The 25062-nt window shown below is 46.0% G+C and overlaps 1 protein-coding gene across 1 annotated transcript; it reads right to left on the reverse strand.

Annotated features, from left to right (window-relative positions):
• Positions 1-334: 334 nt before the first annotated feature.
• Positions 335-24568, reverse strand: ZER1 (zyg-11 related cell cycle regulator). Its single transcript, XM_030536153.1, has 16 exons — positions 24406-24568; positions 15500-15786; positions 14545-14695; positions 13725-14161; positions 11777-11953; positions 10263-10377; positions 9528-9674; positions 8957-9130; positions 8148-8363; positions 6184-6225; positions 5703-5822; positions 4514-4629; positions 3868-4056; positions 2614-2711; positions 2000-2102; positions 335-768 (listed from the first exon to the last, which is right to left on the reverse strand). The coding sequence occupies exons 2-16, from the start codon at positions 15655-15657 to the stop codon at positions 711-713; spliced, it is 2301 nt and encodes a 766-aa protein (XP_030392013.1). The 5' UTR covers positions 15658-15786; positions 24406-24568; the 3' UTR covers positions 335-710.
• Between the last annotated feature and the right edge of the window lie 494 nt (positions 24569-25062).

Raw genomic sequence — 25062 nt, forward strand, 5'->3', positions numbered from 1 at the left:
AAGGAATTTCCAAATGCACTTGATACAATCCATCAAGCTTCCACTAGTAGCACCCCCATACAACAACCAACCGAAATGGCTTGAAGGTTCTTTCTCCCCTTCCTATTCTACTTACAAATATTAGGATCCCTTTGGTCTCAATCTCTTACCATTATTTTTTCCCCTCTAGGCAAATAAATCATTGATCAGTGCCTACAATCCCACTGTAGAGATGTGGCCATGATGCTGGACTGGCTGTTCTTGTGAACATGACAGGACCTCATGCAATATAATGAAGGGGAATTGTCTAAAGGTGTGAAATAAAAAAAAAGTCACAATATCAATCACACAGCTAGATCTTCAAGCTCACATTAATTTGAGGCTTCTCATGTGGTCTAAAAAAGGTCAAAAGATACATGATTTTTTTTGTTTTTTATACAGAAATCATATACACAAAACTTCAATCCGTACCTTCATAACGAAAAACCTACTAATTTAAGGAAAGCATTTGTTGTGCAAAAGGTCCCCCCACCCCACCCCTGTGCACCTTCATCTACTGAGGGTCTCTCTCTCTCACACACACACACACCCATACACGCACACCCACACACACACACACACACAGGTTCCTTCCAACAGCCAAGCTGGTGAGAAAGAGTCCTCTCTATATACAGTGAATTAGAGAGAAGCTGGATACAGTGCTGGCAAGAGGCGTTGTTAGATCATTGCCTCTATCTGGAAGTGTCCATGTTCTCCTCTTTAAAGTTACTGCAGTGCTCTATAACTTTCCTATAGACAAAATAAGGACAAGGAAAAAAGGTTTAGTTCAAAGACTAGGAAAATAATGAAGTGGGTCACAAGCATAATGCACCGTCACCTACATTTAAATGTAGTGTATGTATTAGGCAGTCTATCCTGAGACATGCCTCAATCCAGTACCTGTGTGACTAGTATATCTCAACAAAACCAAATCTAATTACCCACCTACAACCAATCCCTTCCAACATTAGTATACATCCAGATCCACACCTGTCCATTTATCAACCCACCCATTATTCACTGGCCATCACACTCTCATCTCCCATCCAAACACCTTCCTGTCATCAACACATCTAATAATCTGCTCATCCAAACATTCATCATTCACCTTTTCTGTCATCTATCCTTGTACCCATATGTCTACAATTTAGCTCTTCCTTGCCATCTACCATCTACTTACCATGTTATTCATATACCTTCTATTCACCATTCTTCTACTGTCCCTGTCATTCATGCATCTGACCCATACACAATTCATCTACCCTATTATTCAATCTCCTACTCCATAAACTTCATTAATCTCCTCCACCATTTATCATTCTTTCAGCTACTGGAAGTGTCTGTCACATATACACAGTACACATATTCCCAGCAAATATCCACCCATCTTTTCAGTTTTCCCTATATCTATCAGGTCATAGCTCTCAACTTGCCATGGATTAGATGTATACAACTGGCTTTTAAAATCTAAAAGAATGATCTAAAAGGAAGGTTCTGATACCAAACGTCAGAGGAAGAAGCTTGGGAAAATGGTAGATTCATTTTACTATGTAAGACATTCTCCATCAATTTTATCACATGATTCAGCTCTTCTGGTGTCAATGATGTACATGTATAAACAGTAAGATAACACCAGGTTTGAGGGATGGAAATAAATGGGAAGCTATCCTTATAATCAGATCCAGTTGAGAGGTATGGCTCTACTATTCATCTAGATACCATCCAGCAGTCCATTGATACCTTACTGTCCTATCCACCAAACTCATCCACCCATTCTCCTTGTCTATTCCCCATCTACGAACAACTCTCAATTCACTTATATCCTTCCCATCTTTTCTATCTACTTATGCACACTACTACTGTGTTCTCTCCATCCCTAATCACATATTCATTGGCCTATATTTGATAGCTTTAATCTCATGCTTATATAAAAAAAATCCTAAACCAAGGTTTCATGTTTAGTAACTTATCAGTTTCCTACCGGGCCATTTCCTTGGTCTCCTGGCGTGCTGAAGCCATCTTAATCACCTCCTTCAGAAGGGGCATTCCACCTTCTTTAATCAGCAGGGGGCAGTACTTGTCAGCTGTAAAGAAGGGGGAAATAGAATCCTGGGAATCTTCACTCCTACTAGGTCAAATCTCTACATTCTGTAGCTTGACTCTTCTCCCAAGGCAATGAGCTCAAATCAAGAGGAGACAGAGAAGCAGTGAGAAGGTTGCTGGCTGGTAAGCCATAGGATACAGCTTTCTCTTTCTAGTGGCTCAGCCTCTTAGGTGCATCCAATCTGCCGAAGTATCGGAAATAGAAACCAATTCAGCACTCAAGCTTGCTAGAGTGATGGAAGCTCCAGAAGGCTGTTCTCATGCACTAACTCTATGTTGTCTTCCTAGTTCTGGCTACATCCCTTGAACATCCTTGGTAACTTCAAGGAGCTGCCTTGGAGTTAGCCACATACTCTGCATTAACCTACAGGCCTCTGAAAATAGTTTCCCTTGACCTTTCACCACCCCTGCTGTCTAACAGGCACAGTGTATGGAGACTCACAGCCCTAACCTTTTCACTGCATTTATAATATTCTCTATGGAGGGACTTACGGTAAACAGAGACGAGGTTATAGAGAGCCCAAGTAGCCCAGTGCTGGCTGACAGGAGAGATCCCTTGCGGAAGGAGTCGAAGGATCGGTTCAAATGACCTGCAACAAATAGTAAAGAAAAAAATTAGAAACCCAAAAGCTGCTGTTCCAGCATCTTTTCCTGTTTTGGTACTGGAAGCTTCGCAGTCAGAGCTAATACATTACACAACAGTAAAGCTCATTGGCATATCAGCTTCCGGTATCCAAGAGTCAGTCATAGTTTGTGGTACTGACAGGCTCAATCCCTGCTGTTTAATACTACCATGTGGCACAGAGAACGAGCTCTGAAGGATTAAATGGGGAATTAATTTCTATCCTGTTCCAGTCACATTTCCTTAAGAAAGCTGAAATTCAGCAGTGCTGATCACTCCATAGATGGGTTACAGTTAAAGGGCCTCTATCTACCCTAGGTCAAGGCACAACTGGGGGACACTGATCATTCATAACAATGGTTGCGCCATTTGTTCCTGCAACAGTGAAGTGCATCTACACTGCAAATCCGGTGTTGGAATCACACTTGTACTGCAACCTCACCAGTAATTCATTCCATCTGTTGTTGTACTAGTCTAGTGCATTGTGGAATTCCAGAGTTCCTGACGCAGCTCTCACAGAAGGAGCTTTAGGGTTATTCCACAAGTCACTGTAACACCTGAAGGGAATTTTGGGAGGCTTGTCTAAACATCCCCAAAGGCAGACTGAAGGCTGCAGCAACCCCTTTAGTGGAGACAGGGACATTCACCCTAGCTGTACCTTTTATTAGGAATCCGAATTTAACCAACAGCAAGAGAGGGATTCTGTAGATAAATGTTTTTAAGCAGACTAAGATGGTAAGATTCCATGTTTCCTGCACAATCCGAATCCACCAGAAACATGCAGGACAAGTTCTAGTCCTACTGTGTTCCCTCAAGAGAAACTAGGGATACAGACTATTTTAATTTTCTCCATATTCTACTTAGAAGTGTAGCAATTGCCTGTCCAGATTAGACCAATAGTCCCTCTAATCTCCAGCTGTGGCCAGTACCACATACTTCAAAGGAAGTTGAAAAACCTCAACTAAAATAGTATGTCCATGTGGGAAATTTCTTCCTCACTCCAGGGAGAAGTTCTACACCTGATTAAATCTCCACCTTTCTTGCGGACTTCAGCGTGCTTGAGGTTACTTCTTGGGACAATCCCCATTCCTGGAATAAATGGGCAAAGATGCAACATCCCTCACCTGTAATTGATATTTCTTCTGGAGTTAATGTCCCAGCTCTGGATGGCTGCCCACATCCTGTCTACTACTTCCTCTCGGCGTGGCTCACAGATACCCCAAGCCTCTGGGCCATCAAACATGATGTGGGAGAGAACTCCACATGCATTGTAAGATACCTCAATCCCATCTGCTTTACTCTCCAACAGGTTGCTGCCAAGATAGAAGATAAGATTTCAGAGGTGCCATGATAGCCTTATGCAGCACATCAGGGACAAAAAACTTAGTATGCAAACAGTGCAGCCCCTGTGAACTCTAACCATAGCTCATCAAATAAGTCATAATCTCCTAACCAGACTGGACACAGCAACCTATGCAAAACAGCTTGACAAACACCAGCTTCCCAAACTGGTTTTATTGATCATACTTTGTATTTAGATTGCAGCCATCCTCTAAAAATTCCAAAGCACTTTACAAACTGGGCGAGTTCCACTATCCTTTTTTTGTTCTTTTTAACAGGGGGGCGGAAACTGATGCAAAAATGTTAAATGACTGCCCTACATCACACAATGACTCAATGGCAGTCAGGAAGAGCAGCCAGATCTCCTGGCTCACAGTCCACAGCTCTAACTGTTAGACCATACTGCTTTGTGATCAGTGATGCACCAACCTGAACACACTGATGAACTGGGAGGTCATGAGCTGTGGGCGGAGCTCTTTTACCTCCGCCACATTTCCCAGAAGCCCCAACATGTTACGGTGCAGCTCCTGCTTCTCTGGGAACTCCTGAGGAAACAAGGAACATGTGTAAAACAAAGTATGACCATTGCAATTGATGATGCAGCAAATCCAGGAAGGCAGACTATTTCCCAGCAGACAGGAATGGAGATCTCCTCTTGGTGTGGTGAGGTTTCTAGCATTCAAAACACATGACAGGTGGGAGAGAACCAAACCACTGCAAAGCAAGGGACAGTTCTCCGCTGCTTGACATGGCCACTAGAGGGAAATGCATCTCCAGGCACAGGACAGGGAGTGGGAGACAGAGAGTAAATGAGGTAGAAGTATGCCGTTTCCTTGTTCTCTTAGGATGTATGTATGTGGAGGGGGAAATGGGCAGAGTGTGTATAAGTCTTTTCCGTTTATTCAACAGACAAAGCTTTTAGCAGGGATCAGATGAGCAAGGACTCAGTCCCAAACGCGACCATGTGAAGTGGAGAGCAGGGGTTCCCAAACTGTGGTATGCGTACCATATTGCTGGGGGCTAACTCATGAGAAATTGTGTAACGGTGGATTTATTAATTATTTTATTTATTGCATTTTCATAATAGGTTACTCAGACAAAGCTTTAAAACTGTGGGAATTTGTTATATAAAATATGGTAGTTAATTTACTTCAGGATGTACCAATAGAATACAGATTCACAGCCCCAACCTTTTCACTGCATTTATAATGTTCTCTATGGAGGGACTTACGGTAAACAGAGACGAGGTTATAGAGAGCCCAAGTAGCCCAGAGCTGGCTGACAGGAGAGATCCCTTGCGGAAAGAGTCGAATACAGATTTACAGAACCCTCAGCTCCAATCACGATACAGCGCAGGTTCAGTTGCCCAGCAACTTTCCAGTCTAACTGAGCTCAGAACTTAGTCAGGTTTTTTTCAGTTGTACATGTCATACTATAACTATATACGTAACAGTGAAATATGGACAAATGGCTAAAGACAGGTAGTGTTAAGAAGAGCACACAAAGTCTCAGCGATGAGAAGGATAGGGATACGCGGGTAGCTGGTAGATCTGGAAGGGGATACGCAATAAGAAGAGTTTGAGAACCTCTGGTGTAGAGAATACTGGGCAGCACTTACTTTCAGGCACTCTAGGAAGAGCTTCATGCCACTGTAGTTGAGAAACATCTCACAGTTATCAGGGGTTTCGTCTGTGATATTCCACAGGGCGCTCCAGGAGAACTCCATCACCTGATCACACTGCCGAGTCAGAGGGAAGGAGACATTAAAACACAGTGGAATGAAGTATGTGACGTGGGCAACTGCAGACAGAGCACCTGTAATACAGGAGCCCAATGCAAACTAATCAGAAGGATGGGGAACTGCTGTCACCTCGGAAGGGACCAGTTTTTAATCAGTTCAGACCCACCAACACAAACATTACCATTATCCAGTTTATTAAGAGGAGCCAAGTCCCCACAAGCCTCTGGGGACACCTGGGAAATTGCTGGTGCAATGTGACTGGATTTCTAGCACCCCTGGGCTGACCTCTCCACCTCAGGATCAGAGTGAATATAAATAGAGTATATTTTGCTTACAGATTTTAAGAAGAAACACTTACTGTTTTATCCACCAGCTTCTTCTGAATCAGCTTTAGCATGGTCTGTGGGCAGAGAGAAGAGGGAATGAGAAGCGTAAGAGCAAGTCTGGGAACAGGCTAGGAATCACAGAGATTAAAATAAAGACTGTACATCAAACTGAATCCTGACACAGTCTGGTGCAGCTCTCACTGAAGTCAATTGCAGTTATGCTTACTCATGGATTGGATTTGGCTCTATGCATATGGAATCTGATTCACAAGGTGTAAACACCCCTCCCATCTCTTTCGAGCTTAGTGTTATTTATTCTGGTTCAGTGGCACTATATAAACAACGATTCCACTGGTTCACACCTGTACCATCCAGATAACAGGTCCTTGGTTAAAGGTACAAAAAGGCAGAGTTCAGTACAGAACAGCCCAGTGAGAAATAAATAGTCTGGTGTGAGCTCTTTATAGCTTCATGAAAAAGTTGGGTCCTCAGAAGTTGGTGGACTTTAACTGGGAGGCTGTTGCACACTCAAGGGGGAGCATGGAAGGAGCCAACAAGTCAAGAGTGGGTGAAGGAGACCAAAGGAAAGACAGGGAAGAGCTTGGGGAATAGGAAATTTTGTTGGGGGAAATGAGGGCAGAGGTATGGGAGAGGACTCGAGCAGAGTCTTGAAGGGGAGAATAAGGAACTGGAATGTGAGACAGGAGAGTTGAAGCCAGGAAGAGATTATGGTTATGTCAAAAAATTAGCAGTGTCTTCCTGTAGAAGGACTTGGAAACCCTCCAAAACTGTATATACACCCAGATGCACAATTTCTGGTCCATTACTTGGACAGTGTTGTCTGTCAAGTGAGACAAAGAAACGTGTCCACTCAATATTACGTAACTGAAGGGAGTAACCACAATGGAAAGGTTCTGCAGACTTTATTATCTCCAAATCAGCAGCAGCTTTTCCTATCTCTGAAGAGGCAGCAGAGCCTTCCTGACCTGCTGGGCCATTTTGTATCCAAAAGCAGGGGCAAGGTTGTAACTCAGACATGTCCAAATGAAAACCCTTACATCATTACCAAGAGGATCGTGCAAGTTGTGGAAACAACTTTTTTTTTTATGTTTCTAGGAAAACATTACTGCTCAGTGCAAAGCCCTCCCCATTCAACATAACTTTTCTTTGGGATGGTCTGCCTTCTCCTGATGGACAGACTGGCACAGACAGGTTATGGGACTTACCCAAGGCCACACGATAAATTTGTAGCAGAGCCAAGATTAGAACTCACGAGTTGTGGCTCCTGGCCTTGTGTTGAGATCATGCTGCCTCCCCTGCTCTCAAACAGACACTACCTCTAATCAGTAGCGTAGCTGTGGGGGAGCGGGGCAGTGGCCCTCTCCCACCGAGCACAAGTGGTGCCTTCTCAATTTCTTGGCGCCTTTGTATTCACTTGGGGGAAAATCAATTAAAAAAATAAGGAGCCACGCGCTGCGGCGCTTTTATTTTACTCACCTGGTGGCGCTCTGGGTCTTCGGCGGCACTTCTGCGGCGGGACCTTCATTTGCTCTACAGGTCTTTGGCAGCATTTCAGCAGCGGGTCCTTCAGTGCCGCCGAAGACACCAGGTGCGAGTGAAGGACCCAGAGCGCTGCCGGGTAAGTAAAAGCGCAGCAGTGGGTGGTGCCTTTTTTTTTTTTTTTTTAATTGCTCCCCCTATTCCCTTCACCTGGCTACGCCACTGCCTCTAATAGCACATCAAGGGAATAATGATTTCCCCTGCTGGCATGTTTTCAAGGGGCTCAGCTTGAGGATGGTGGATTCCATGATAGGACAACACTGCTAAGACTGTAGCTTTCCCTGACTGCAATACTTTTCTGTGACACTTGGGGGCTGGATTATTTACTGGCCCTACTCCATGGAAACTTCCAATGGAAGTCATAGAAAGTACTTTCCCACGGGACTCAAGCCCAGTCTGGGGTAGGGATTAGCAGCCATCCTGGGACCATACCAACCATGACAAACCCCATCTTGCCCACAGCCTCCTTATGGTCGTTGTCCACTTGGCAGACCAAGGCATTGCAGAGGTGTACAGCGATGCGCTGGATGGACTCATCCTGCCGAGTAGGGTTAAGGATGTTCAGCAGCAGCTCGTTGACACGACGGTACTGGAATTCCAGCTCTTCTGGGATGCTGAAGTTACACAGTGTCAGGCAGCAGTTCCGCTGCACCTACCAGGGGGAAGAAGAACAAGGTGAAGGTAGGCTGACATGATGGACTATCCTACAAGTATGTGCAAAACCCTATAGTCACATGTATAGTTGCCACACAGCATTGTCACTATCTTCCATCTCAACACAAACACCACATACACATGCATCACACTCCAACCCAATACCATGCTGTATATGCAGTCCCCCCACAATAGCTTCACCAGCCTACAGCTCAACCCTCTCACTGGATGCACACTCTCCATCTGCTACCCAACCCCACCAGCACCTGCACGCTCCACATGCAATCCAAAGCCAGTCACCTTTGCCACAAATACACATGCACCATTATCGCCTCTTTCTTCCCCCACATTACTACTGAACTATGTCACCATCACATGTACAATGTCGATCCCACATAAAATTGCACCCGCCTACCCATAAAGTGAATGCATGACCAGATATAGGCAATGGCTTCTCTAGGGCATGCTGTGGTACACATTCAATAGGCTCAAAGCACCCAGAAGGTGCAAAGTACTGGAAATGGCCTTTTACTGGGAGAAAGGGAAGAGAGAGAACAGTGAGAGCATGGTGAAGTTTGACTGAGCTCTTACTGTCACTTCCTGATAAGACTCCATGCCATTCAGCACCACCTGGATCACCTGACGCCGCAGCTTCACGCTCTGCTCCATCCGATACTCTGAATTTGTTAGGTAGAAAAGGGCTGCGCTCCCAGTCACCTGGATGTTCTTATCGTACTTGTGACACTTGAGAGCTGTGATCACCAGCTACAAAGAAACAAAGGGAGCTTTTAGTGCCATTTAATCCCAGCTGGGCCCTATGTAACCGCTACTCCCACGCAGGCAAAGACCAATACAGGCATTCAAGGGACGAAGAGCCCAGGCACAGCTGGAATAGGCTGCTCAATGAGATCGTAAGACACGTCCTAAAATCAAGGGCCCTATTTCTATCACGCTACCGAAACTTCCTCTTTAGGAGCCTGATCCAAAGCCCATTGAAGCCAAAGGAAATGGGAGTCTTTCCATTGACTTTAATGGGCTTTGAATCGAGCCCTAAGTCATGGGGAAAGGTTTGATTTTTATGCTGTAAAATTCCGCTCCCCCTGAATCTGACTGTGCTCAAGGGAGCTGAGCACTGCCTGTGGGTAAACGCCTGTGTGCTCACCTGCAGTGCTCTCAGCAGTTGGTTGCAGCGCTCGATGCGGGCAATATCAAAAAGGAGATTGATGGCCCGGGACGTGATTTCGGGACGGTGTTCAGTGTATGCCTCGATAGCATTCAGCACCTGCTCTTCATTCTTGTCCCCACTCACCTGGCAGCAAGGAAAGGAAAAAAATCATGTCCAGGGAGGAAGAGGCCAGCAAGAGAGGGGGTCGTTCAGGAGAGAGGCCAGCAAGAGAATGGGAGATCCGCAGAAGAGGAGTCTGTAGGTGGCAGCTCAAATGGGGTATGCACTCTCTCAGCCCCTTTCTATACTGGAAGCAGGATTCATTCTGATGAGGCCCAAGATATTAGCATACAGGCTGAGTTACCTCTCAGCCCAACCCTGCAGGAAGTGGTCCCTGCAGTGCAGGGTGGTATCTCTTTGCAGGGTTATGCATGGCTACTTCTTCTCAAGCCTCAGACAGCCGTTGTCGAGTGCCCTTTGTGCTACAAGCAGGGTGGGGAATGGACAGGGTGCATGTGTGTCTTTACCAGGCTCCTTTCTAAATGGCTGTTTTTTTCCCCTCACAAACACAGCATAGGGCAGGGACCTTGCGCCACTGCAGCATTATTCCAGCAGGGGGACCCATAGTTCAAAAGGCACATGCATCACGACCACAGAGCCTGAGAGCTCTGATATGCTGGCAGACTCTCTAACTTCAGACCCTTTTTGAGAATTTTCCCACTGGCCCTTTACCTTGTAGGCTGGGATATGCGTCAGACGGCAAAGAGAGGTCTCAAAGAGGCCCAGGAACTGAAGCGGTCGTTTTAGATCCCTGAAGGGGGCAATGCTGCTCTTTGATGGCTCAATGCTGGGAAAAGAAGAGATCATCCATGTCTGAGCTCTGCTTATGCAGCTCTCTCCACCACAGAGATAGTTACAGAGCTCGCTGTCTGCTCTGGTTACACTTCACAACAAGCCAGAGCAGCTGGGTCTAAATTCAGTCATATCCCATCAAAATCCCAGGAAGGGTTTCTTAAAGGCAATCGCATCTTTAAAGACAGTCACATCATACTCCTTGATGGAACCGTTCATCACAGATGATCCCTACTGTTCTGCACAAGAAGTGACTGTGTCCGTAGCAGTGACAATAGGAATTCAGGCAGGGAGACTATAGTTACCCAAGGTTGGTTAGGACAGCAGGGGTACAACTGATTGTTATAAAAAGGCCATGGGATTTCTAATGATCATAACTAGTCAGGAACCTGATTTTATGTCTCCTCTGAAGGACTGCCATCAGCTCAACACCCCTCTCATTACAATGAAGCATTGGGTCGGTATCGACTTAGAACACTATCAACAGTGATTGCTGCATCACTGCTGTATTCCTTGAAGATCTACAGCCTATGTTTTCCACAAATTCTGTAAAGAAGCCAGTGCTGCAGCACAGCAGTTTTGCTTTCAGGCTGTAACCGCTCAGAATATGGGAGGGAAAAATTCCTGGCTGATTTGGAACGAGAGATAAGAGTGCTCCCTGTGGATGCTGGTTGGGATTTCAAAGGGGCCTAAGGAAGTTAGGCTCTTACTGGGCGTCGTATTGACAAATCTCAATATTAGCACTGTAATTCCAGCTCCCTAAAAATATCTGCAGTCATAACTGCAGAAGTAATTCTCTGCTAACACTTCTAAAAACTGTTGTGTAGTGAAGCTGATGCAGGAAAGCTGCTGTGCTCCTCCCCAGAACTCACTGCATTTCAGTGGTGGATAAGAGTTCATAGAATATAGAATATCAGGGTTGGAAGGGACCTCAGGAGGTCATCTATCCAACCCGCATCTCAAAGCAGGACCAATCCCCAGACAGATTTTTGCCCTAGATCCCTAAGTGGCCCCCTCAAGGATTGAACTCACAACTCACTCAGCTAAGAACTCACAACCTGGGTTTAGCAGGCCAATGCTCAAAGCACTTTGAGCACAGTCTGTGGAGGGCTTTGTTTTCTTTTTGGAGGGATGTGAATGATATATAAACTATTTTTACAGCTGTCAGTAAGTGGGTAATGTATAAGGAAAAGGACAGCTGCAAAACCTATGTGGATGTGAATGAAAGCCAGGTAGGGCTAATTAATGACTATTCTGAAGCCCTCACCCATGGTTGTCAATCCGACTTGGAGAGAGGCCAAGATAGAGCATTGTCCTTCCTGCCGCTTTCAATGAAATCTCCCCTCCCACAGATCCACAGTGACCGCCATCCCTACCTGGCCTTCTAGCCTTACCTTGTCTGACCCACTTTCTCCTCAATGCTTGAGATGGTGCAGTTCTCCAGCATGGTGTGCCCTGAGATATCTAGTGAGGAGAGGTTTACCAGGTTATCCACAAACAGGCTCAGCACCCGCCGGGTCAGCTTGAATTTGTAATAACTGGACAGGCGGTCTCGGGAAATATCCAAGTGCCTGAAAATGAGAGCAAGCATCTCAGAGTCTGGAAAGCATCAAATGGGGCTTCCCCTATCCTTTCAGGTCAAACCCAGCCCTGCAGAGACCGTTCACAAGCACAACTGCTGATTTTCCAAGATACAGGGATGTGACTCTGTATCAGGATGGAGTCCTGTGTACAATCTAAGTGCACGAAGTGCCCTTGGATTATACACCAACAGATCCCTGGTGAGGGCCTGTCTAGAATGGGGTATGAAGAATTACTCAGCTAAATGATCAGAACGGCAGCTACTGTAGACTGAGCAACCAACCTTCCCAGTCTTCATCATAAACAGGCATCTGATCATTTCTCTAATCATGGAACTGGCTACATATCTTCTACCTGAGGATCAAATTGCACCAGAAGATCTTCTCATCCCCAGAAAGGAGTGTTACCTCATCTCCCAAAATTAATGACAGAAGTTTTCTGATTCCTCCCTTTGTCTCTTTCTTTTCCAGTCTGGATATTGTTGTATCCATGACACTGTACAGAGATCTTAATAATCTCTATTACACCAGCACCATTGCCCTATAGTTTTAAATGTTTGATGTTATATGAAAAACAAAATGTAAAATTAAGTTAATAAACTATGTAATAACAGTAATACACTTCCTCGTACAACTGCTACCCACAGGGGGCCATGTGGTGGCTCCGGTACACCCTACTGGACAGATAGTCAGGTATGTTCCTACTAGAATGTGTGAGAGATACAGAGAGGGACTGGATTGCACATTAGTGATTAAAGACACATAGGTTGGAATTTTCTAACGGGCATATGTGACTTAGGAGCCGAAGTCCCATTTTTAAAGTGCTGTGGGCACTTAAGAGTTAAAGTCAACAAAAATCAGTGGGACTTAGGCGCTTACGTCGCTTTAAAAATGGGACCTAGCTCCTAAGTCACTTGGATGCTTTTGAAAATTTTACCTCTGGTGCTTTTCTGACACGTCTAACGTGTATGAGCATGGAGCCCCCTAGTAACCATAGAGACTATAAATGATAAGATGGGTGGACAGGCTCCTTTAATTCGAATGGTAAAGTCCTGTGGTTTTGCACCAGAAAAGCCTGCATTCTGTTCCTGGTACCAAATGTGCCGTTTCGCTGGTGACTGTGGTGCTCGCTGTTTGCAGCTATGGAGTCATGTAACAGCACTAATTCTCACTGGTAGACCATGGGTGCCTATTTGCTTTGGATGACATTGTTTCTGGGATCATCCTCTTTCTCTAACTCTGTGCTCAGAGCAATAAGGTCTGCTGCTTATTTCATGTTCAGTGGGCTTTGGTGGTGCTCAGTGATCAGATGTTTCAAGCCAACCACTGAGTGCTAAGTTTTTCTCTTATCTATGAGCCAGGCTTAAACATTGGACTTCCTCATTCGATAAGCAACCGGTGGGAGTCAGTTCTGATTTCACACTGCAATTATTGCTGTGATACCAGCTTCCAAGTGTCCCCACAGACCAGGAGTAATTATGACTGAGGATCAGGTATAAAAATAGGGAACCCCCTCTGAGTGCCTGATCTTGCTGTCCTTACGCAGGAAAAACCTCTACGGGCTTCAGCAAGGGCTTTGGGCTGCAAAGGGAGTGAATGATCAAGTGCCTTTGAGGGAAAGCTCTGTTCCTCCACCACCACAAACCTAAAATCTGGGATGGGGAAAATGCTCTCGGAAAATTAATCCTCAGTTCTGAGCATCTCTGAGCACCTGCAACTCCCAGTGGAGAACGAACGAGTGAGGAGGGAGGCATCTGCTGACCTGAGCTTGCGGAGCTGTGAGATCACTTGGATGTGCTCCTCTGAAAGGTCCATGTTGTAAAGCACTAAGGAAACCAGACTGTCCTTCCACTGGGTCAGAAATGCCACATCATTGAGCTGGATCCCAGAGAGATCCAGGGCAGTGAGAGAGGCCAAAGGTCGAAGCAATGTCTCCACGTTCACCCCCTCAGTCATACGGCCCAGGTTCAGAAAGCGCAGGCGTCTGAACCCCTCGAAGGTAAAGTCCTTGACCAAGACCTGGCGAGTGGGGTTCACCAGGCAGTCGTCTTCACAGCCTCCTGGGTTCTCTTCCTCGTAGAAGAGATTACTGCAGCCAAAGAGGCTAAGAGAAACTAGAGTGTGGCTGAAGCTCAGCAGTGTCTGCAGGCTCTTGGCTGTCAGCTTCTCACAGTTAATCAAGGACAGCTCAAGAAGGTCCTGGAAGGCAGGAAGCCAAAATATTAGAATTACTTCACTGTCAGTTTTCCTACAGCAACTCCTGGTGGGAAAGGCCAGGTCTGGAGTACTCAGCTCTCACACAGCCAGCGTTTCCACACTGTTCCCTACAGTGGCTCCTGCTGGGAGCGACTAGGACTAGAGTACTCTGAGTTCCCATACAGTCAGTGCTCCCACTCCATTCCCTACAGCAACTCCCGCTAGGAAAGGCTGGGATGGAGAAGCCTCAAGTTCCCCCACAGCTAGGATTCTGATAAAGCAGGTAAAAAGTACAAGTAATCTATGGTTCTCCCTGAGAGTTGTGAGTGGTCTCTGCTGTGGGCTGCTGCAGAGTGACACCCAGGAAGACATAAATGCAATACCACCTGCTTTCTGATGGCTTCCAGGTCCTGGTCCTGCACTACGTCCTCCCGCAAATGGATTCGGGCTAGCCTGGTGCTCCGAGGATCTGAAAACAGGGTGAAGAAGCTCTCATGGGGTTCAAAGATGCTGTCTGCATTCACCAGCTCCACATACCTACGTGAGAGGTAACAGGGTTAGCTCATCAGTGGGGTTGATATGGGCACACCTGGTAGGATTTTTATCACAGCTATAGCACGAGAAAGCATGTGTGTGTGAGACTCTCCCTGTGATCTCTTTGGACAGCCCATGGATGGCCAGTCCATGGAATGCCCCCTAACACCGGGGGCATTCCCTGGACAAGGCTGGGACGGTGGTGAAATCTGCTGACTTTAAAGGCCCTCTATACTGTAATGCAGCATAGCGGTGCCTAAAGCCAATGGAGAATCAAGACTCACATCTAATATAACAATCACACTTGCATCTGTACATTTTCTTTCCTACTATTGTTACAAATAACACCCAAGATTCTTGGAACTGAAAGAGATCCAAGAAAATAAGTATTTTTCTTTATTTTCCACCCTGGGGTTTGAATTTTTCAATTTAAAAAATGTTTCCCCTCTTTTTCCATCCTACTTTTTCTAAGCTATTAAATCTTTCTGATTTTGCTGGAGCTCTCCCAGGAGGACCAGAAAATGGGATAGACCAGGACTCCATTGTGATGGGTGCTGTATAAATACAGATCTCTTTCCCTCTATCAGCTTTCCTAGCTATGATGCCTGTAAGGGCACACCCCTACTAGTTCTCCAGTCAACCACAGAGCTCTCCAGGAAAAATAAGCTAGGCAAAAGCTACATTTCTAATGTAAGACTCAAGCAGAAATAAGTGTAAAGTGTATGCATCCCTCCCCTCGAGTCTTGGCTTCTTCCCCCAGCTACCATCCCCAAAGGACAGCAGCACCCACACAAGTCAATCACGTACTCATTGACGAGCTTGTCACAGATCTCACTCGGCAGGAAGACATCGGGGTGAAGCCGGAGAGTCTCGTTGTCCAGTAGGTAGCAGAGGGTCCCCTCCAGGTTGCGGAGGCAGTAGTCTGTGCATAATGTCATCAGCGACTCTGGGCTGTCAGATGCCATCTTCAGGGAACAGAGGTGGAGGGCAGGGGGAGCAGGGAACTGTGGCAGAAGGAAGTTTTTCAATTCAAGGGATCCCTGCCCCCCAACCTCAGGAGATTCCCAGCTGGATTTACAGGGACATTAGGACATCTGCAGGCAGACGAAAGACAGACAATCAGATAAAAAAAAAATACATTAGAAAGTACCCTGAAAATCTGCCAGTGCTTAGGAGACACTGATGTTTAGGTTCATCTGTTGGTGGCAAAGAGAGTTGCAGATGTTTGGCCATTAGCAAATAATGCCCTTAATTGCTCGATGCCTCAGTTTTCCCACCAGTAAAATGGAAATAACACTCCCCAAGCTTCCATGATGCTATAAAAGTTAGCTAGCTAATGGGAACCATGTTCATTAATTAGGTTAAATATTGGAAAAAAGCTTCCAAGCAGTGAACTGCATCTGTCTGAAGATGATCCTCTTAGAGGGAAGTGGGGGGAAGCCACATTGCTTGGATCACATAAAACTAGACTGAGCGGATCACTAAAAATATACTGTAGGGCACAATCCAGAACGCAGACTTGATGGGACCTAGCAGCTTGCCCCATCTCTAACATCTAGGATTCTATTTATTTTAATTTCAATTAAACTACTTTGCTTTGTATTTAATTTGAACCTTCCCCTGCAGTGCTGAAAGCTCCAAACCCACAGGATTATACCAGTGCCCAGAAGCAGGATATGAAACTGAGTAGAGTCCAAAAGGAAACTGGCTGGTCTGCTATTAATTTTCCAAGGTGAGTGAAATGCAAAGTGTACATAGGAGAGAAAGATCAATCTTTATAACTTCTCTTTGTCCCTGCCTGCAGGTATATGGGATCTTGGGGAGCAATTACCACACAGGTGGGGTGCAAAATAAACTTTATTAACAAAATGCAAAAACAGGGAAAATTTAATAGTGAGGGGTATGGGGTTTGTTAAGGTAGGCAATTGGGGAGGGAGTTCTTTTAGTATAGTATAGGGGGTTTCAATAGTGGGGTACAATACAGTGGGGTACAATACAGTTGGTAACCAACTAACACTGAAGTATAAATGTAACAGGTAGCTAACAATTTCTAGGTAAAGGGTGTGTCACAGCAGCATATAACCAACTAACAGTTATGGGTAAAATGTGTTAAATAACCAACAACTTTAGGTAAAAATGTGTCACAGTGGTGTAAATATAAAATGTGAGGTGTGTGAGAGAGAAAAAGGGTAACCAATGCGGTTTTATGCTAGACTTCAGTAATACAATTGAGGTTTGGCAGCAGTGGGAGCGGGGTGAACACGTGGGGGAAGGGATTAAAAGAGAGAGAGAGAGAGAGAAAGGCAATGGTAGAGGAATGAGGTTAGGGGATGGGGGAAGAGGAGCAGTGGTGGAGCAGAAACCAAAGATAGAGGCGCTACAGAGGGAGATTTAAACTCAGGGAGACACAGAGAGCAGACAGGCTGCAAGTTTAAACAGCAGAGAGACTGCAATAAGTGACTGGGGAGCTTCGGGGGGGGGGGGGGATTGGGGCAGTGGGAAGACAAATTTAAATAGTAAAAACCTTATCTATCCCCTAACTTAATCAAACTTATATAAAATGACAAGCAGCTACAGAATACAACCAGGCAATGATTTTCTAAACTTATCTTAACCAACAATTAGGCAACACAACAAATATCACAGAAACTTACAAGCTCTACAATCTTAACAAACTATGACTTATTAAAAAAAAAACAAGACCTATGGTGCACCTTATGCTATGGGGAGGTTACAGAGGGCAGAGTGGTATGTATCCAGGACCCAGCTCCCAAGGAAGCCAAGGGATGGTGGCTACAGCGGTGGATACAGCTGAAAGCAGAGAGCCCCAAGGCAAAGCCCACAGGAGCAGAGCTTAGCAGTGGCAAAGAGCCCTGTAGTTTAAGAGAGGTTTTAAGACACAGACCAAGGTTTAGCTTGAGTCTGTGTGCTGGGGAAACAGAGCCAGCAGCTAATATAATAAAATAAAAGTATAGAAAGTTTTACAGAGGGATTCTTACCAGTCCCCAAGGCAGCAGCAAAGGCAGAAGCAGCAGCAACATCAGGAGAGGCAAGGAGGGTTCAGTACAGTCTCAATAATCAGGAGATCTCTCAGGTAGCAATTCGTTTTTCGTGGGGGGGGTTTTCAAAAACGGGGGTACGCTCAAAAATAAAACGAGAGCGGAGAAAGGACCCCCCAGAACCCCTGGCTGATCAGACCAGGCAGCAATGCAGGAACCTTTCTGAGGTCTGTTTCAAAAATGTCTGGTTTTAAAGGCAAACTTGGGCAGTTTCCCACCAGTAATCCTGATAGGCTCCCTCTGTCACAGGGGAGGGGGCACAGGGGAAAAACTGAAGGTAAGCCCAGAGACATGCCTTGACATAGTCCTGTGCAATAGGTGACTCAAGAGCACATGAGACTATGACTCATGCCCAGGATCTTAAAACCACAATAGGCCTTGCAGCTCTGGACATTGCCTACCCTACACCAAGCCCAGGTTCAACGAGGTGATAACAGGACTAACCCTTTGAAAAGGGCAGTGGTCCCATTTAGCATGCAGCACAAGTGGCCATCCCTTTGAGAAGGGCAATGGCTCTTGTTAAACAACTTAAGGGGCCCTCCCTTTGAGAAGGGCAGTGGCCCTGGTAAACAACTTAACAGCCAGGGAAGGGCGGCCACAGGAGAACAGAAAACAAAATGGAGTCTGGGGAAACAAAATGGAATAGGGGAATAGCTGTAACGGACACTCTCCATTTTAATTCTCTGAGGTTTTGTCAGTAACAAAAGCCACATTCCTGCAATTCCTCCCTTATGGGCAGACTCCAACCTCTGCATAAAGCCCTAATGAAGCCAACTGGCTCTATGTGAGTGAACCCCCACAAAGTCAATAGGGCTCCATGCAGGCACAGAAATCTCGTTACAAGAACAGGGCAGTGAAATTATTTTTATACAATGAAGGGTCTGATCCTGTGGTCACATATATGCATGAATAATATTACTTGTGAGTAGTCCCATGTGTAAGCGTTTGCAGGATCAGGTTCTCAGATGAGCTGGAGCTTTAAAGCTGACCTGTAAAAAGAATTAGGCTTGGGGCTTTGTTTTACTTTACGATAGATAAAGACAGTCAGAAATGTTTGAAGATTTTTCCTGTTTGTTTTTTACCTGAGAAATATCAGAAATGCAAAGTCTGGTCTTCCCTGGTGTTGCAGGAGAACTTCTTGGGAGTCTCAAAAATGTTTATCACATATTACTTGAAGGAGACGTGTGAGAAAGAGCACGAGTGAGGGCAAATCTTTAACAGAGACATATTTTCGCTGAAATGTTAATTAACTATTGGAGTTAAGCGTTTTAAGCAGTTGTACTAAAATTTCCTTCCCTTCTCCACTGCTCAGCTTTCACTCTTGACTTTTGGGATGCCATGACAGACATCTCAATTTCTAGCGTAAAATCAGAGGCACGTGCAAAACCAAAACTATTTTTTAAAGAAACCCTTTGAGGCCTTCTTTATACATTACATAGAAGCAAAAACAGGCACTAGAAACCTTGTGGATACTTTCAGACAGAAAGTGCATGAGATGGGTGGTTGTTAGATAAGGTTGCACCATACAGAAGTTTTGTTAGCTGTTGCCATATAAACATCAGAAAGAAGTTTCTTTACAAGTGTTGAAACTAAGGGCAACAGCTAAAAAGGCATTTGTGGCATCTTCCCCTTCAGGGGCAGACATTTCATCTGCACCCTGTCTTAACAGTTTCAGATTGCCTGTGTTGGTTCAGGCCCATCGGTACACCCCTGAGGATTGTGTCCCAAGCCATCCCCTTCAACTACCTGGCTGGTCGCTTCCTGATAAGGCACAACTCCAGACCACACTCTTGACCCACAGCAGCACCCTGCATATGGGAGGAAAGGAGAAGGCTCCTCTGTGGTACCCTGTTAATGGTGCCTCATGGACCAGCCAGCAGGGGGTCTCCGAGCAGCAGTTGAAACATCTTTCTCTCCCTTCTCTCATCTTCTGCTTCCAGCTTGAGCCAGACCAGTATATCACCCACAAAGCAATAGAATCTGCTCTCTCTTTAATCTTCTACTGTCATTCTTTTCCATACAGCACAGCATTTGCATCATGTTTAGTGTCTCATTTGGGTTTTTATAGAGGTCCTTGCACTGCTTTCTTGTGTGTGCACAGTAAACCCTAAGGTTATGTGCTGCATGCCATCACCGATGTGGGATATTGTACCCCCAGCTTCCCTTAACTATAACTCACTCCCCACATGGAAATAGCAAAGCAATGAAAACCCAAGATGACCATGAGCCCCAATAACTTACCTGAGTTGTAGCAGATACAGAATTAGGAACTTGAGACTGCTCTTCTATAGCAGCTTTCATCAAATATTCTCAAAGCACTTTATAACCATTAATTAACCACCAGCATCCTGGGAAATAGAACTATTCTCCTATTTCTATAGATGGGAAAACTGAGTCACAGAGAGTTGAAGCAATTTGCCAAAAGTTATGCATTGAGTCTATGGCACAGCTAGGAATAGAACCCATATCTCCTGACTTCCAGGCCTATGCTTCAAAGTCAAGGCTATCACCTAGATCCCACCAAATAATTACTGACAGCTGAGGTGCAGAGTTAACTTATTCCACTCCCAAAGGACTGTGCAAGTAGTGATCAGAGCACCACTGAGGAATTTGATGGCCATTCTCCTTCTCTCCAGTCCCACCTCTGCTGATCAGCTGTTGCTCTGGAAGGTGTTGCAAAATGTCTTTAACATCCAGTCTCTGCTTTTCATCATGGGATTCCATAGAGCAGCACACTCAGTGCAGAAGGACAAAACAGCAAACATATCGACTCGGTCTCTTTTCCTGTCCCTCCTCTCATGAGGATTCATTCCTTAAAGGAGTCCCGGGCTATTTTCCTCACCATCAGCATGTCATAACTAACCCCAATTGGAATCTCCACTGTAGCCACTGCCCTACAGGAAGGCACCAGTCAGATGGATCAGACAGGTAAATCAATCAGGAACTCCCCCTCCCCCTTTCAGAAGCTCCAGTCAATTGGCCTGCTGCTTTGACCATGACTTCAGGGATGAGGTAACCACTCAGATTCAGGCACTGAATAGTCCCCATGGGAGACAGGAGCACAGCTGTGGCTTAGCTTTCCTATCAGCCCAGGCTCCAGCCTTCCGATCCCTCCCTTTGCTTCAGGACAGATTTCTGTGCAACCTAGGGGGAAGCATGAGTTGCAAATCAAAACTCCGTTCTTCTTTCTGTGTCTCATTAATTCTCCTTTAGAGAATGCGCTTCAGTGCCAGGAACAAGAGCCAACCAAGTAATTAACCCAACACGGAAAACAACTACTAAAGAAAAAGGCAGAGATCAGCAGAACTGCTCTTTGTTTCGGAATAGCCGTTCACTTAGTCTAGCTCTAGTTTCCACAGCAGCCTCTTTAAATCAACTCTGGGCCTGGTGTGAGTGGGTGCAACTCCGCTGACTTCAGCAAGAGCAGAAACTATGGCTGAATTTGGCTCCTGTATTCTGGATCTGCTTGTACCTGATTTTCAGCATCAGAGGATGTGAAGTGGTTGTATCTTCTCCTTTCCATGAACATCCCTGGAAATATCCAGGCAATGGGCAGAATCCCCTCCCCAAATTTTAAACACAAAACTCTCATCTTAACCTACTCCATTCTGACCTAAAACCATTTAATAAACTATCCAATGGAGAAGATGGTTGAGTTATTGGCTACCTTGTGCCCAAGGTACAGAAAGGTTTCAGAATGAGAACAATTACAAATGGGCTTTACAGAAGAAAAATTAAACCCAGCAATCAACAAAAATCTTATATAGGATCTAGTTAACTCAGAGGATGGTAATGGGAGATGGAGCCTTTCACTTCTAGTGATGGTCTTGCAGGTCACACAATTCTATTTCAGGCCATGTTGGTAGCAACTGAATGTCATTACCTCTCAATGGCTGCTTGATGGCTCCAATACCCTGGTGATTGGTGCAATATAAGGAGCTAAAGGGATGTAAAATGAGTTGTGGTCTCATCCAGTTCACAGAGGACATAGACTGTGTCTTTCTATATGTTTGTATATCGACTAGTGCAACTGGGTCCCAGTCCTGATTAGCACCGTTGGATGCTACTGCAATGTAATCAGATGACTGATATTTCATAGAACTGGGGAGCAGAAATGATCTGTGCTTTAATCCTTTAGTTCCCAAGAACCATCACTATTACCATATGCAAAAGGCACCCCACTCTCATCTATGGGGAAGGGATTAAACTATCACTACAGGGGAGCAACTCACCATTATGTGTATTAGAGTAGTGCCCAGAAGCTTCTGCTGAGATTTGGGCCCCATTGTGTTGGACACTGTACAAGCACAAAAATAGAAGACCCTGCCCTGAAGTTCCTAACTAGGGGCACAAGGCGACAGGGAGGGGGAAAATAAGGGGCTCTCTGATGGGAACACAATGTTGCATACATTTACTAGGTATAAGCACCATATTTCTAAGTGAACTGGAGATACTGGGGGAGGGATAACTCAGTGGTTTGAGCATTGGCCTGCTAAACCTAGGGTTGTAAGCTCAAACCTTGAGGGGGCCATTTAGGGAACTGGGGTAAAAATCTGTTTGAGGATTGGTCCTGCTTTGAGCAGGGGGTTGGACTAGATGACCTCCTGAGGTCCTGATTGTCTATGATTATACTGTCTAGCCATTATCATAAGGTGTGGGCTCTTCTAGACCACTTGGCTGGCTGGTTGTGTACCTGGCTACCAGATTGTCACCCATGGTTTCCAAGGTGGGCAATTAACTGCCTGGGATGTGTGAAGGGTCAAGGATGTGTGTGCAGGGGATCCAAACAGTGAGGCACACAGTGACCGAGACACCACTATAACCCCAGCTGCACAAATTGAGTACTGATTTCCCACCCTGGCAGATCCCCTTCCATCTTGGAGGAGGGTTGATCTAAGGGGACAGACTTATTTAAAGCAAGCTTGTTAACCAATGTGCCCCATGATGGCTAGAGCCATCAGCCCCATCCAAGGCAGCCAGGGAGTAGTACACCACCCTCAGCATTCATTAAAATGAAGGAAACTATGAGACACAGCATTCCTCCACCCCTAGCCTCCCAGATCCAAACAGCTGCTTCTGTGGGTGCTGCTCCTCTATGATATACATCTGCATTTTTAAGACATTCCCAGCTTCACCCACATGAGAGGCCTGGTGCTGCAGTTCTCACACTTAGGAATGCCTGTGTTAGAATTTGTGTCTTGGACTTCAGATCAATCCCCTCTCCTATTACGTACTCTCTTCAGCCTGGTGCTTGAGACTAGGCCAGATTCATTGTGGCTCAGTGCCAAGGTGCGTAACCTTCATATTTGCTGCTACAAAGATGATTGGCAAGGCTGACTCTTTCAGCATCATGCGTTTGCCCACACAGAGAGCATAACAAATATTATCATGAACAGAGCACAAGGGATTATTTAAAATAACAGATTAAATGTAAATCCAGAGCTCAGCATAGGTTACATTCTGAAGGAAAACTGCATTGTCAATTTATATTGCACTTACAGTTCACAGTTCCAAAGCACTTGACAAATACTAACTGATCATCCCAACTGTTGCAGGAGATATCATCATCTCTATTTTACAGGTAGGGAAAATGAGGCACAGAACAGTTCAAATATTCATAGTATCAAAGCTATGCTGAGAATTTAGGAATTCTTTGGTGCTCATCCTCAGCTCAGACCACACCAAACATCATAAATCAGATTATAAACAGGGAACAGGTTGCCATTTGTATATGACTATGGCATGGATACTCCCTTTAAAGTTAAAATACAGTACAAGACCATTGCTGCTGTTTGCAAAGGTCACGCACCCAGTAAAATGTCTCCAGAAAAGCCTGTTATGATTCGCATTAACACTGTGCATCACCAGATCACAATGGCCTCCAAAGATATTTTGAGGTGTTTCACCAGCCTGCAGAATGGTCCCTGTCAAAATCAGGTCTTTCTGTCCCTTGAAGGAAGGGACAGACAGGGCGAAACTCCCTTCTGGGATACATACATCTGCCTCTCTGGAAGAGGTGCTGTGCCTGTTCCCAATCTATTTCAAAGGTCACCCTATAAAACAGCTTCATGAGAGCTGCCACCCTTTTACAGGATCTCTCCTGCAGGACATTGTATTACAACGTTGTCATGAATGAGTCATGATACAGTTCCACAAGTGCCAAAAGACATTTTGGGGCTCCTTTAATGCCCTTCAAGATGTGCAGCGGTCCCACGGAAATCGGCTCTATAGCTTAGGTGCAGATCATGGATCCTCCTCTGTCATGTGTCAGTCCTGGGAAAGGAGGAGGGTCTTTGCTCACTCCTTTCCAGTGGGCAGGGGTCCGACTGGGTACCCCTGGTAATGGGGGGACGGTTACTCCTCTCTTAGGGGGTCACCCACAGTGGGAAATCATGTCTCCCGAGGGTGGATCCAGAGGATACAATGCTCCCTCCCATGCCCCTCTGTGGGTGGATGGTCCCCTCCCCGGGACAGTAGGTGGGTGTGACAGGTCCCGTCCCTCACCCCGCGCAGTGGGTGGATCTTGGGTCCCTGACAGCCTGGGGATCGGGTCCCCGCAGTGGGCGGATCCGGGAACGGGATCGGGTCCCCCCGGGGCACCGGTACCTCTGGCCAGCCCCGCATGCTCTTATCTCCGATCTCCCCGGCACCCACCTGGCCCGAGGCCCCTGCCCGGCTCCCTGGGTAGAGGGGATCCAGGTTCGTTCCGGTTCCGGTCCCCGGGGGCGGGGGTGTGTGTGTCCTCCTGAGGGTCCGCTCCCGCCCCCCCCCCAACAGCCTCCGCTGTCAACAAATCCACCCGTCACTTCCGCCAGCCGGAGCCCGGAGCTCGAGACTGCCTTTCCCGGGAAACGGAATCCCCACGCAGAACGTTCCTCTGCCTGGGTAGAGGCCAGAGTTCCCCCACCCCGACAGCCCCTATCGCCCGAACCCCAGGGAGCTGAAGGGTTCCAGACGGAGCGGAAGGGTGACACTTCCCCCTGGGCCTTATCTCCTGGGAACCTGGGAAATCCCATCACATTGCAGCCTTCCCTCAATGTCACAAGATGACATCACATCATGAGAGTTTCCTTGTGCAGCATGGTGACATCATGGCACGGTGAGATGACATCACTGATAGTGTCCCAGCATGGTGTGATGACATCACACTGTGATAGTGGCCTGGCATGGAGAGATAATAATACCTAGCTCTTACCTACATTGATTTTTGTTATCAGTAGATCACAAAATGCATTATAAAGGATAATATCATTATTGCCATTTTACGGATAGGGAAACTGAGACATGCATGAGGGAGTGACTTGTCCAAGG

The sequence above is a fragment of the Gopherus evgoodei genome, chromosome 16 (assembly GCF_007399415.2).
Source record: "Gopherus evgoodei ecotype Sinaloan lineage chromosome 16, rGopEvg1_v1.p, whole genome shotgun sequence".
NCBI lineage: Eukaryota > Metazoa > Chordata > Testudines > Testudinidae > Gopherus > Gopherus evgoodei.

What these genes read in the sequence shown, in the direction of transcription:
- ZER1 (XM_030536153.1), bottom strand. Translation starts at nt 15,657, where the DNA reads ATGGCATCTGACAGCCCAGAGTCGCTGATGACATTATGCACAGACTAC. An exon ending in GAGAAAGTGGGTCAGACAAG is followed by an intron (nt 10,378 to 11,776) that starts GTAAGGCTAGAA and finishes TTCTTTTCCCAG; the next exon opens with CATTGAGCCATCAAAGAGCA. An exon ending in CAGTTCATCAGTGTGTTCAG is followed by an intron (nt 4,057 to 4,513) that starts GTTGGTGCATCA and finishes CTATCTTGGCAG; the next exon opens with CAACCTGTTGGAGAGTAAAG.